Source organism: Penaeus vannamei, chromosome 22 (genome assembly GCF_042767895.1).
Source record: "Penaeus vannamei isolate JL-2024 chromosome 22, ASM4276789v1, whole genome shotgun sequence".
Lineage (NCBI taxonomy): Eukaryota > Metazoa > Arthropoda > Malacostraca > Decapoda > Penaeidae > Penaeus > Penaeus vannamei.
Genome location: NC_091570.1, coordinates 33213621 through 33228620, shown reverse-complemented (window position 1 = coordinate 33228620; position 15000 = coordinate 33213621). Strand labels below are relative to the sequence as shown.

The window sequence follows — 15000 nt, the reverse complement described above, 5'->3', positions numbered from 1 at the left end:
TCTTCTTCTTCTTCTTCTTCTTTTTCTTCTTCTCTCTTCTTCCTTCCTCTCTTCTTCTTTCTTCTCTTTTTCTTTCTTCCTTCCTCTTTCCTTCCTTCTTCCTCCTTTTCCTTTTTCTTTCTTTCTTTCTTTCTTTCTTTCTTTCTTTCTTTTTCTTCTTTTCTTCTTCTTTTTCTTCTTTCTTCTTTCTTCTTTCTTTCTCTTTTTCTTCTCTTCTTCTCTTCTTCCTTTCTTCTTTCTCCTCCCTCCCCCCCTCGTCACCCGGGACCCACTCTCCTCGCAGTGCGTTGCCTTATAAAAAAAATCAATTTTTTATAAAACGAATTGTGAAAGCGAACGGCAAAAAATATATGCAGCACAAACAAATTTTTCTGCTGGTAAAAAAGGGAGATTGGAGAGGTAAAAAAAAAAAGGGTCGAACAAAGGCAAAATCCGGATGAAAACAAAAACATTAATGCAGATTTAGTCGGAGATTTCCACAAACCGCGTCGTCAGATAGCCTAAAGAGACATCAAAAGAAATAGTGGAAACGTAATTCAATCCTACATAGAAGCTGTTAATTCGGTGTTGTTTTTTCAAAGAGAAAACATTTCAAAATGTTTCTGCGTTCGAACATGACAGTTTGAGTTAATATTTCGTCTGGTTTGCTGAAGGAAATATAATAGTACAATGATCATCAGTATTTTGCATATAACTGTCCTTCTAACTGGGAGGGGGAGAGAGAGAGGGAGGGAGAGAAAGAGAGGAAGCGAGGAAGAGAGGAAGAGAGGAAGAGAGGGAGGGAGGAAGGGGGGAGAGAGGGAGAGAGGGAGAGAGGGAGAGAGAGAGATAGGGAGAGAGAGAGAGAGAGAGAGAGAGAGGGAGAGAGAGAGAGAGAGAGAGAGAGAGAGAGAGAGAGAGAGAGAGAGAGAGAGAGGGAGAGAGAGGGGGAGAGGGAGAGGGAGAGGGAGAGGGAGAGGGAGAAAGAGAGAAAGAAAGAGAGAGAAAGAAAGAAAGAGAGAGAGAGAAAGAAAGAGAGAGAGAGACAGAGCGAGCGAGCGAGCAGGTAGCGCTGTACCGGCGTGCGCGGGGGCCGAGCGATGCCTCATGGCTCCTCCGATTGTCCCGAGATAAAATAGCTAACCAGCGTATAATTACCAGACCCGCTAATTGTCACTCCGGGTCATGCCCTTCGAGCGCGCGCATGAACGGCATTCCTCGACACCGAACCCGTCGACACACTCTTCCCTTTCCCCCGCCCTCGCAAAATCGCAATCAGACGCACGTTCCGGTTTAGATAGCCATCGACGCGGCCCGTTCCTCGCTGGCTTCGGGACTCCAGCGCGCCGCAAGTTTGCCTTCGACGCCCGCCCGCCCGCCCACACAAACAGGGAAGGGGGCGGTCGGGCCGATAACAAAGGCGACCTCTGGCTATCGTACAACCTCATTACAGCGGCCTCGGTACATGGAGGGAAAGGGGGAGAGGGAGGAGGAGAGTAAAGTGAGAGAGAGAGGGGGAGGGAGGGAGAGAGAAGGCGAGAGAGAGGAAGGAGGAAAGTAAAATGAGTGAGAGAGAGAGGGGGGAGGGAGGGAGAGAGAAGGCGAGAGAGAGGAAGAAAAGAGGAGGAGAGAGGAGAGAGAAGGAGATAGGTAGATATATATAGAGAGGAAGGAGGAGGAGTGAGAAGAGAGAGGGGGGGAGGAGGGAGAAGGGAGGAGAAGAAAGAGAGAGGGAGAGAGAGGGAGAGAGAGAAAGAGAGAGAGAAAGAGAGAGAGAGAGAGAGCAAAGAGAAAGAGATAGATAGATTGAGAGAGAGAGAGAGAGAGAGAGAGAGAGAGAGAGAGAGAGAGAGAGAGAGAGAGAGAGAAGTGAGAGAAAGAAAAGAGGAAGAAAGAAAGAAAGAAGAAGAGAGAGAGAGAGAAGCGAGAAAGAGAGAGAGAGAGAGAGAGAGAGAGAGAGAGAGAGAGAGAGAGAGAGAGAGAGAGAGAGAAAGAGAGAAAGAAAGAAAGAAAGAAAGAGAGAGAGAGAAAGAGAGAAAGAAAAAATAAAGAGACAGAAACCAGGGCCTCCTCCCAGAATTCCTCGAAGACAAGGAACAAAGCCCAAGCGAAGACGGGTCAGAAGAAACGTATTAAAACGGGGACATCCGCCGACGAAGGAAATGAGGAATGGGAGAGAATTTCAATCAGATAGGGAGATAGGGAGGAGAAAGGGAGGATAACGGGGAACCTGAAGGGGAATGACGGCCTCTCGATAACGAGGTCATTAGTGACTGTCTCCGAGAGGGCGGCGAGGACAGACGGGAGGGGAAGGGGGGTGGGAGGGAGGGAGGAGGGAGGAGGGAGGAAGGGAGAAGGGAAGGAAGAAGAGGAAGGAAGGGAGGGCGGCGAGGATAGGGAGAGGAAGGGGAGGAGGGGAGGGAGGGAGGAGGAAGGGGAGGGAATGGAGGAAGAGGGTGAGGAGGGAAGGGAGGAAGGGAGAGAAAGGAAAGGTGAAGGAGGGGGAGGGAAGAGGAGGTGAGAAGGGGAAGAGGAAGGAGGAGAGGAGGAGACAGGGAAGGTGAAGGAGGGAGAAGGGTAGGGGAAGGAGGGAGGATGCTGGAAGAAGGGAAGGGAGGGAGAGAGGAGGAAGGGAGGGAAGGGAGAAGGGAGGGAAGAGGAGGAAGGTAGAGGGAGAGAGGAGGAAGGGAGGGAAGGAGGAAGGAAGGGAAGGAGGAGGAAGAGGAGGGAAGGATAGAGGAAGGAGGGAAAGGAGGGAAGGGAGGGAAGAAGGGAGAAGGGAGGGAAGCGGATGGGGAAGAGAGGGAAGGAGGAAGGGAGAAGGAAGGGGAAGGAGGAAAGAGAAGGGACAGAAAGAGGGGTATGTCACGAGGGGGCGATAGGGGAGGAGAAGTAAGGGAGGAGAAGAGGGGAGTGCCAAGACAGACGGAGGAGAAAAGGGGTGTCACGTGGGTGGGAAAGGTGGAGGAAGAGGAAGAGGTCCGGAGAGAGGGAGAAGGGACAGAGAAAGGAGAGAGAGAGAGAGAGAGAGAGAGAGAGAGAGAGAGAGAGAGAGAGAGAGAGAGAGAGAGAGAGAGAGAGAGAGAGAGAGAGAAGGGGTAGGTAAAATGGGAAGAGAAAAGGGAGAGTGCCAGGAGGGAGAAGAGAAGAGGAGGGGGGTGAGATGCGGCAGAATAAAAGGAAGAAATAGAAGAGAGAAAGAGGAATGCCAGACGGGAGAAGAGAATGAAGGAGAAAGTAGAGAAGAAGAGGAGAAAGAAAGAAAAGGAAGAGAGAAACTCTGAGGGGAGACAAGGAAGGGGAAGAGAGGGGTGTCAGGAGGGAGAAGGGAAGGGGGAGGGAGAAGAAAGAGAAGGGGGTGGGGGCTGTCAAGAGGGGTGGGGAGGGGAAGGGGGGGTGGCAGGGCTGGCAAACTGACGGCGACTGGAGTGTGAGTGACAGAGACCAAACAACAGCGCGGCGGTGTGTGGCGTGTCTTGCAAGGCACTCCATAACTTAGCATTTGCATGAATATCTTTCAGCGATACCCGGGCGTCAGTGAAAGAGGCGGACGAACCCATATCGGTTATCACGAAATGGGATACTTTTTCTTTGTGGAAACTCATAACAAAGACAGAGAGAGTCACAAGAAATATATACAAGCGTATACAAATACACAGACATACGCGCACACTTTGCATACAGAAATATAAATACACGTGAATATACAAACAAATACATGTACACATAGATAAAGATACATGCATATAGCCGCAGATAAACATACAACACATACACAAAGACAGCCAAACATACAATCGGAAACGGTAGGCAGGAGGGAGCGCTGGCGATCGTTTAGGGCGTCCTCCTCCTCCGGTGCGAGGGAGCTCGCGCGGGGAAGCTAATGACTCGCGCACACACCTTGGCGGCGGGCGCGCGGGCGGGCGGGGGGGGGGGGGCGCTGTGGACATCATGGGTCCCGCCTTCTACGGCATCGCGAGTTTGCGCAGACAAAACATTGGCATAAAAACTTGAATATAAATATTTCTCTTATTTGCGACAGCGGAACACAAACACATCCAAAATGAATGATGCGGCAACAGAGTGCACAATACATGTCCTTCTGTGGGAAATAAGCCCTTAATCACTCCTTTGGGTGACGTAAGACTCGAGATATTCCCCGGCGGAGACATGGCGCTGGCGATGATACCAGACCCTCCTACTTGCGGAACAAAGGCCCTCCATAAACGTCTTGGTGTTGGCCGGACTGGCAGCTTGTTGACGACCCTGCCCGCTCGCCCGGTGGGAGACGGGCACCCTGTACACACGCTCTCGCTCTCTCGCTCTCTCTCCCCTTTTATTTCCGTCTCTCTTTCTTTCCCACACACGCTCTCTCTCTCTCTCTCTCTCTTTCCCCTTTTATTTCCGTCTCTCTTTCTTTCCCACACACGCTCTCGCTCTCTCTCTCTCCCCTTTTATTTCCGTCTCTCTTTCTTTCCCACACCCTTTTCTCCCTTTCCCTCGCCTCCTCCCCCATGCCCTCCCTTTTCAGCGGCCTTGCCCTTCCCCGCGCCGACGGCTGCCCCCTCGGCCCCTCAGCCGTCGTCCACCTGCTGACCCCTGGCCTTCGCTCAGCTCGCACTTCCCAGACGCGGGTCATTCACGGTTTATAAGAGTGTGAACTAAAACGCCTTCATTTTAGTCCTAAACCATTTAAAGCACAGTAGAATGTGCACAATACGATAAACAGAAATTATCATATATTGTCACTCTTTTGTCCCCTAATATACAATATACAAACATTATCTACTCAGGAATTCGACAAAAACCTTTTGGCAAGGGGAATTCCTTTACAAAGAAAGGGGCGTCGTTGTCCAATTGGCGAGACACATTCACGCGAAACAAGGGAGCTGCTAACATCTGTTTCCAATAAACGAGAGCCATCTAATTTGGTATCGGCGGCGGAATTTTCATGATGCTTCTTGACACCGAACATGTGTCTCTAACCCATACACTCTCACGACATACGGCCAGACATATCTGCATCCCGTACCGATTCGGGCAAATATCTTTACGGCTTAAGTAGCCTCGAGTAGCCAGGGGAACCAGCGCCGGTGACGAACCCGCTCGCCGTCGTCTTCTCGGCTCCTAATTCCTCCCCGTCGCCTCCGAGACCGCCTGCAATGCAAAGCTTACTCCTGTAGAAGCTTACGTCCGAGAAGAAGCTCGAACAGGGACATTAGTGTCGTCCGAATCAAACTAATGGAGGCTTCAAAGGCTTCGGCGAATCCCCGGGCCGAGGGAAGAATGCTGAACCTCGGCGCTGACGCTTCCGAGAGAGCCTTGCCCCGCCCGCTTACCTGGCTCCTGTTTTTTTCTTAATGACCGAATCTACACTTGTTACCTGGACCAGATACTATCGCGCACACGGGGGGCCGAGCGACAGGGCGCATCCTGGGGGAGTTTACTAGTGTGTGTGTGTGGGGGGGGGGGGGGAGGTAGACGAAGGCGATGAGGCGTCTCTTGCAACCAGGGAAAGGGCGAGTCTTGCTTCGCGCCGAGAGGAACATGTGAGCGAGGGCGAAGGAAAATAACCGAGGAGGAGGGGACACCGAGGGGAGAGCGCGTATGGGAAACAATATTGGAGTTTATGGCTTGTGGACAAAGGACGGCGAGGGGATGAGCTGAAGCCGTAGGTGAGCTGGGCGAGGAGAGGGAGAGAGAGCAGGGGTGCAGAGATGAATGGGGGGAGGGGGAGGGGGGGAGCGAGGTATTACAATCTCCAGCGGAGGTGCACCCACCCGGGAGGGAGGGGGGGGGGTCATGCACTTTCGATCGGGTGGCCGAGCGAACAATAGTGCACGGGCTGTTGGCACTATATCAGGTTTCCGATAAAGCAACAGCCATGCGGGTATGCTAATGCGACACTGAAATACACCATGACTGAGCTCTACATTCTGAGGACTGGCAGCGCGAGGAAGCAACTGTCCAAAATGCGACCAGACAACCCGAGCGGAAAGCAGGAGCTCCGCACGGAACAGCGCGCGGGAAAAACGACTGAGTATCATAAAAATCCGGAGCGGGAAATGCGCGCATTGTGGGGCTGATCCAATCACCTCCCTCATCACATGCCGGCCATCCTCATAAACAATCGATAGGACTCCCGCACATACAGGTCACCATAGTTCACAGCAACGGCAGTAAGACAACCAAGAAGTCAGAAGGAGTCGCAGTAAGGAAACACCTGGAGTCTTCAACCTAAAATGTAAAAACATGCACGCAGAAATGTGACAATCAAGACGAAACCAGAGGAAATACTCACAGCTCGGTGGTGTCCTCGGGGATGTGGAGGGGCACGTGAGTGAGGCCGCGGTCCCGGCAGTCCACGATGCCCTCGTCGCAGCGGCATTTGTCCGGGCACAGCGGCGGCGACGGGCAGTTCCCGCCCTCGTCGCGCGACGCACCACCTGCGAACACACATGAAAAGTCAGTCCTGCTTCCGAAAAATAGCAAAATGAAGTCGGTGTTTGTTACCGACAGTAAGGAGACCTCCAGCGAAAAATGGAGTCCACAAGGTACCCTAGACCTTGGTACAAATTTTGAAAATCTCAAATTACTTCGACCTTTTTAGCCACAAAGGCGCTTAATCCGCGGGGCCAGACTTTTTAACCCGCCTTTCCCCTCCCCTTTATCCCGCTCTCGCCTTCCCTCCCCTTTTTACACATCACTAAACGGTCCCCGCACGCTGCTACAATCACAACCCATCCGCCCCACAATAAACCCTGCCCCTCCCTCGGCGGAACCTCGGCGCCCCCACCCATCCCGCAACCCCGGCGGAACCCCCTCCTCCCCGCCACTACCCCTATCCTGTCTTTAACGGCCACTTAACGCCCCCATCAAGACTGGCTACGTCCGTGCTCGGGTTACTGACTACGCCGCGAACTCGAGGCCCTCAGCACAGGACTCGCTCGCGGCCAGAGGAAGGGGCGGGGAGGTTCGCACGCAGAGAGGGATGTGGCGATGGAGGCTGGGGCGGCCGAGGGCGCGGAGGGGCGGGGAGGTGGAGGAGAGCGGGTGGAGAACGGCTCAGGTGGATGAAGGAGGGATGAGGGGGGATTGAGAGGGAGGGGAGATCCGCGTTTCAGGCACTGGCAGTGTCAAGAACGCATTGGGGGCACGCCTTCGGGGGCGCTATGCCACGGCCGGACGCACGAGAGCGCTGTTACCATTAATCGCACGGGGAAGTCTGCCTTGCGCCGCCGCAGCCTGCACGCGCTTTCCCTCTCCACCTGCTCCTCCGAACTGTCCCGGGATGATCGAATCCCCAAGCGCCTCTGCCCGGCCCGTTCGCCCTGCCAAACAGCTCAGCGAGCCCCGCAGAGACAATGGAGCCCTGGCGACACTGGGAAGGCGCAGGAGGAGGAGGAGGAGGAGGAGGGGAGAGGGAGGGGGACGGGGCAGGGTACATGACACTTGGGAAACTCGTTACATAACCTGAGATGTGGCGGTCGTGTTTCTGGTCCATGGTCAGGGTCCGGTCCATGCGATACCATCGGCCAAGACGAACGGAACATCCACAACCACATAATACACCATACTTGCGGTATGCCACCAAAACAACACTCCCGCTCTTCCCATCACACACTTCTAATGTTACCATTCACGGCTAAAACAACTGAAAAACCGCAGTCACAATTCCTCTCACTTTATCTCCCCCACTATCTAAACAGACACAGACACGCTGATAGACACACGCAAACGCACAAATCCACTTGCAAGGCAGGTGGACGGCGCCCTCGGCTCCCTGGGATGGTGATCACTCTACCTTCCGTCGCGAGGAGAGAAAGGAGAGACAGCTGCGCCTGGCCACTCGCCTCGCTCACGCTCCATTTCAAAAGGTTTCAGGCCGTTCCTCGCCGAAAGGATTTCAACGATTAATCTTTCAGCTCATGACTTCATGACTTCAAGCACCTTGATTTTGAAAAATTCCTTCCCGCGATCCCGCCACTATGCACGTTTATTAAATCCAGAGATTCCGTGATAATTTTAGAAGTGTCTGTCACCAGGTGATGCCGGAGGGCGTCGCGCCGGGCGTCACTCGTCGCTATGGCAACCTAAGCACGAATAAAACCTTACATTGTTACTCACGACAACAAAAACCCTTGTTATTCACGGGAGCCAACGCGAGCCGGATACTCAGCACGATGCTGCAGGGATATTTCTGGTTCGCTTCAGCTCCGACCAAAGGCTTAATCAGGAGGAAGTCCGAGCTCCGTGTCCAGTCTTCGTTAGCACATGAACTCTTCGCTCTCTGTCTCTGGGTGGCTATTTATGTACGTACGTACACACACACACACATATATACATATGTACATACATACGCACATGCATACATGCACACACACACACATGTGTGTGTGTGTGTGTGTGTGTGTGTGTGTGTGTGTGTGTGTGTGTGTGTGTGTGTGTGTGTGTGTGTGTGTGTGTGTGTGTGTACATATGCATATATATATATATATATATATATATATATATATATATAATATAATATATATATATATAATATATATATAATATATATATATATCTATATATATATATATATATCTATCTATATATATATATATATATATATATGAAATGCAAACATGTACATAATTACATGCAAACAAAGAAACACACATATATGTCATGCCTTCTTTTATTTACGCATGAGCGTGGTCTAGCCATTGTTTGCCAAGCGTCATTTTTAAGTTTAATTATTTTAGACATCTGTTCCTGAATGATATTCCTTCCTTCACAGACGAATTTCTACCCCGGCGCCCCCGCTAAAGAGCTCGAGGGCCATCCCGCCTCCGCCTCCTGCAGCCCCCACTACTCCGGCCGGGTCGAGGATCCGCCGCGCGTCGCTCCCTCGCCAAAAGACAACGACACAAATCACGAGGCGGCTGCCCCGCGGGAGCCCGGCTTGCCCTTAATGTGTTCTGAATGAAGACAATTTATAAATCACTCGGCCATCGTCTCCGTGTCGGGCCGTGTCGCCCAGCACAACAACGCCCATTTACATATCAACTCCGCCGCCGCCCCGACGTGCCACGGGAGGTCCGCTAATGGAGGGAGAAGAACGCATCGTCAAAGGCGATCGCAGGCGACAATAGGCGATTAACTGGCAGGTGAAAACACGTTCGGGGATGCCCAAAATACCTTGGAAAGAGGAGGAATTAATTTCTAAATTAAAAAAAGGGTTTCACTAAGATTTCACACAGGAAAATTTCGTCTTATATCAAATTTCGGGCGAAGGGTCCTGGAGCCGCGCGGGTCGTATGTCGGGTTTGTTATTACCCAGACTCTCTTGTGCGAGCGGCCGGGTCGAACGTAAAGAGCGGCTGTAACATTTCTCTGACTGGAACTGATAGGGTTACAGTTTCTTTTGAGGTTCGCCTGCCATGCTTAGGCTTAAATTCTTTTTACCATCGCTATCTCGGAGCCCAGGAAAAGCCTTGGCCATTTATTCTTTATCTGGCTGTACGAGGAGGAATTTATGAATATCCCGAGGCCACGGCTCAGGGGCTATCCAGTTACGCGAATGCAGACACGGAGGATAAGCGATCAGTCGGTAGCAGGTCCAAAGACCCTCCTTGCTAATCCTCGTCTGGAAAGGACACCTTCTCGCACTCGGACCTCGGTGCTGCGCCTCTGAACAGGCCACTTAAATGTAGCTATATATACACATCATCTATCCATCTATTAGTACATAAATACATATATATACATAAATATATATGTGCGTGTGTTTGCCTGTATGTGTTTGTGTGCGCGCGTTGTTGGGTGCGTGTGAATGAATGGACGGATGCCTATCCCCAATGGGTTAAACCCCGGGAGTAGGCCTAAGGGCAGAGGCGAGCGAAGACTATGACGAATGCGGCGACGGCGACACCGGACGGGGAAGATTTACCGGCTGGACCCACATCGAGCCAGACAGCTACACATCCACCGCCATTACCGTCCATCTTCTCGTGGCTGATCTGTCCCCCCCCCCCCCCCTATGCGGCCACATACGAATGGGCTAACCGCTGCGAGTGTGTGACGTTGTACTCCCCCTGCCTGCTTTGACGATCTTGTCCCCTTGACAGCAGTCGACGCGCCGCGACGGGACGACAGCGGTGACTGACACTGACAGCTCATGGTGGCAGTTTCATTCACGGCCTGACGAAGGCGCTCTCGCAAGCATAAATCAGACGAGTCCGAAAGAGGCTACATTCCAGACCCGGTTTGCGCCTCAAAAAAGCCGGCCTGCCAAGATGCCGGTTTGCGCAGAAGCGGGTGCCAAAATATATGATAAAAAAACATTTATAAGAACCCTGATGCCAATTCACTTTCTACGAAAAAGGACAGAGGACAAACAGAGCCAGCCAGCAGCCAAGTGGAGTTCGCTGCGTGTTGGCCCAATTAGCGGAGCGCCGGGCGTGGGGGGCAGCACGACTGGTCACACTTTCGGATAAGTGAGGCCGAGCGCACTTTGAGAGGAAGTGCTCAATCTAAAGTGAAAAAAAACTGGCGAGTGTTTTCAAGGGTTTAATCCGGTCTTCAAACCGAGGCTAACAAAACAGCATTTTCTGTGGTATGTCCGGCGTCACATTCACACAGTCTAATGCGTCATGAACAAGAGAGCGAGATCGGGAGAGACAGCGCCAGGTGCCACGGCGCTGAGGTTAATCCTCGCGAGGCAAGGGCGGGACACACCTATCCTTGAGGTGACTCTCGACGCACTGGATACTCTGACACGTGTGCTCGTGATGGCAGATGTGAAGGTGTGACCTTTGGGGAGTCAAGCCAACTGCCGGCTGGGTACGGGAGAGGAGAGCGACGGGGTATGGGTATGCGTGGGCGGGCGGGATAAGGGCGGGTATGGGGACACATGTCAGCTGTGTCTCGTAGGTATGGCAATGACATACATACGAAAAACTGAGGAGAGATGGGCTAGAATGTACATTGGCTATATGATGAAGAGAGAGAGAGAGAGAGAGAGAGAGAGAGAGAGAGAGAGAGAGAGAGAGAGAGAGAGAGAGAGAGAGAGAGAGAGAGAGAGAGAGAGAGAGAGAGAGAGAGAGAGAGAGAGAGAGAGAGAGAGAGAGAGAGAGAGAGAGAGAGAGAGAGAGAGAGAGAGAGAGAGAAAGAGAGAGGCTCAAAACCATGCCAATATTTCAACACCAACGAAGTATTCTAATTTCCATTCGGCTGCGGGGCGAGGTGACACGGCCCATTCACTCCCTCTTCAACAGCAATAGCCAAAGGTTTCGTAAAACAAATAAATGCAAGTCTCCAAGGAGGCGTCCCAACCGGCAAGGCTGGCTTCGTCCCCTTCGGAGCGACGGCCTCGCCTATGCCGGCTTACGAGAGACCATCCACAGGGTACATCAACGCCGAGCAAACTTTGGCGTCCTATGGCAGTCGAGCGAAAAATTCCCTCCATCGCTCGGTCGCCTTGTAAAAGGGATTCATGAGGCGGGCGAGGGCGGGCGAGGGCGGGCGAGGGCGGGCGAGGGCGGGGAAGAGTCCCAGGAGACACGGGTCCTCACGCCCATATATATGGCCTCTTACACCTCCGACATACATCACAAGGGCGAAGCAAAATAACGACGCGTTCTTTATTGCTTTCATTTGTACACTCTTCACGAAGTACGATCGTAGGCCTATGATACTACTTGATTAATTTGCATTTCAAGTACGAACTTCCCGTCAGTTTCTCAGTACCATAGTTCAGAGCCGTGATGCTGAGGCGCAACACTTGTCCCTTTGCATTCCATCACCATTTACATCACCATTTACGACTTTAAAACAGCTCAGTGTAATTCTGCCCATTCGCCCACAAGAACGCAATTGCCCCATATGTGGAATCTCCTTGGGGTCCGAGGGAGGGGCGAGGGGGGAGGGGATGGCGGGGGATGCAGCAAGTGAGGAAAAAGAAGGGAAAGGCAAGATCAATAGCAACTCGAGGTGTCATGACGTCTGATTCTATTTTTGGAAAAAACTAGAAACATGGGGTTTATTTTGATGACGTCACAAAAAGTTACGGATGCTCTGTGAATATGGCCGATCATTTTGGTCCTTTCAATTTTCAAAAAGGATGGAAAATAAAGATTTTAATAGCTATATTTTCACTGAACAATCATCAAAACAGACGCCATGACACCTCCTCGAGTTGCTACTGACCTAGGATCCCCCGGAAAAAGAAGTCAAAGCAGGGAAACGAGGGAAGACGTCGCGAGGGCCTGGGGAGGCTCCTCGGCCAGCGGGACGCGCAGGCTGATCCCGCGAAGGATAAGGCCCGCATTCGCCCATCGATAAGGCGTCGAGACAAAGGGATCTTCTTCTCCTCGCGGGTTTCTTTAATTTCTTCTGGCGTCTTCGAGGCCGGTTATCGTCGGTTCGTCTTCGAGATGCGGCTTTCTAGGGGAACGTAAGAAGCTTAGCCGAGATACGATCACCTGGAAAGGTAATTAGGATCCCGTGGAGGAATAACAGGAGGCCGTCGGGGAAAATAACCGTAAACACTTCGCTTCGGAATGCCTCTGCGAGCGACCGCCATGCGAGTCCTTTGTTTCCAAGAGGAGGAATAAAACATCTCAAGACGTGTTTACTTTCTCTCTTTTCCTGGTTTTCTTCCCCCTTTCTTCTGAATGCTCAGGTCACGCTCTCCTCGCCCCTTCCCGCGCCGCTCCTCGACGACCTCGGCCGTATAAGGTCAGGCGCGGAACTTAATTAGAACGACTCGTTCATGACTTTCACTTGCGCTTCGATCTCACGGGTGTGCCTGTGCGCGCGCGCGTGTTTGTTTGTGCGTGTGTGTGTGTGTGTGTGTTTGTGCGTGTGTGTGTGTAAGTGTGTGTATGTGTGTGTGTATGTGTGTGTGTGCATGTGTGTGTGTGCATGTGTGTGTGTGTGTGTGCGTGTGTGTGTGCGTGTGTGTGTATGTGTGTGTTTGTGTGTGTGTGTGTGTGTATGTGTGTGTGTATGTGTGTATGTGTGTATGTGTGTGTGTGTGTTTATATGTGTGTGTGTGTGTGTGTGTGTGTGTCTGAGTGTATGTGTGTGTAGCCTACGTAAATTCACGCATGCATAAGAGTGATATACTGAGTTGCACTTGTCACGCCAATATCTTCTCCTCGGGGCATAAACATGAGCGTGAGCCTACATTTACGTAACGAATATACTAAGTACAAAGAACAAGCGCCATCCTATTACGGTGAAAAAAAAAATCAAACAGCAGTCAGTACACAAATAAATATTCGGGTTCTTTGTTAATCATCGCCTTGTGTTTTACAGTGTGTTGTGCGTGCTGTGTGTTATATAAAACAAACAGCGTATACTTTCTCTCATAAGCAGTAACCCATAAACGCAAGAACATACGGTGCGGGGCGAAGGGCGCACACGTGCATGCCCGTGTCGTGTCAGTTGCAAGCGGCCGTTGCACAGGCTCGTAACTCGGGCAGATTACGCTCCCCCGCTCAGGCAGGTCACGAGGCGCGTGAAATCTGCGAGCCACTTCTCCTCTGCACTCGAACCTCCGGCTCCCTTTAATTAGGAATTTGTCCCAACCCCGAGCTGAGGTGCGTCGGAGTGAGCCCCTCTTACGGCACTCGGTTGCAGAGGATCCCCATCAGGAGGCGTCGCGAGGGCCTTCCGAGCCAAAGCCAAGAGCCCGAATCCCTCCGCCCGCTCCCCTCGTCCCCAGCCCCGCCCTCGCCCTCGCCCGCCCTCGAGAAACATCGCACCGATCGCTCATCCCCAGCGTAATCCCCGCACCCTCGCCCGCGCGACTTGTCAGGCATATCCTAACAAATAGAAACCCACTGAGTACCTTCCTTTTTGCCGGCCTCCCCTTCCTAATTACATTCACCCTCTCGTCTCTCGCCCGCGCGCCTGGGAGAAGCCGGGATGGAAGGGAGAGACGCCCTCGACGCAGCATCCACTCGGTGGCCTGAGACGCAGCTCCACTGGCGACGTGGATGCGGCTGTGCGGGACTTGAAGGGGCAAAGCTAACACAATCTACCCAATCACTTCTATCAGTAATTCCGTCTTTGCGAAAATGAGGATAAAATCACGAAGTGCATGGAAAAGGAGGGTGACAATGACGTTGATATACGAAGTGATATGAAAGATGAGTAATGCACTTCACACAATAGGAAATGGCAGAAGCAACCATAATTATAACGGCATTAAAATTGCAATAACAATAACAACAACAACAATAACATTAGTAGTAATAGTAATAATAATAATAATCAATGACAACAATATCAACAAATATAATCATAACAAACAGCTGATAACAATAATAGCAATACCACTACTACCATTACTACCCCAACTACACAACTAAATACAAAAAAAGACAACAGCAACTCTAACCAAATATCAACCAACCCTTCATTGGCGGTGCCTCAGTATTAATGAAAGGATAATAAGCATAAGACCCATAACAAAGTACAAACAAAACAAAGGAAGCATGTGTCGAAGCAGCAACAACGGGGTTTGAAGTTAGATTGCGGGAAGAATGAGACACAACAACAGTGATGGAAGTAATAATACCATAAAAAAGTTCTAGCACGGAAATATTGCAACTAGTGGTAATAATATCATAAAAATGATAATGTTGGTGATGTTGGTGATGATGATGATGATAATAATAGTAGTAATAATAACAATAGTAACAACAACAACAATAATATTAACAACAACAACAACAACAACAATATGAAATGACAGTAAATATCATAGTCATAATGATAACAATGCCAATATTAATAATAGTAATGGAAATAGCGCTAATAATAATGATAATAACTAAAGACAAAATGAAAATAAATATATAGATTAAAAATAACATTAAATAATCTGATAATAACAATAATAATAATAGTGATGATAAGAATAACAAAGTACAATAACATTAATAATGATAACAAAAATATCATCATCAACAATAATAATAACAATAATAAAATAACAAAATAATAATAATATTATTATCCTTATTA

The 15000-nt window shown here is 50.6% G+C and overlaps 1 protein-coding gene across 1 annotated transcript in view; it reads right to left on the bottom strand.

The window, feature by feature from the left end:
- The window catches only part of LOC113811035 (protein slit), a gene marked incomplete in the record, with an annotated part of 454281 nt that overhangs the window by 43806 nt on the left and 395475 nt on the right, over positions 1–15000 (bottom strand). Inside the window, 1 exon segment of the mRNA XM_070136863.1 lies at positions 6281–6425. Within this exon segment, the coding sequence (XP_069992964.1) occupies positions 6281–6425 (145 nt within the window).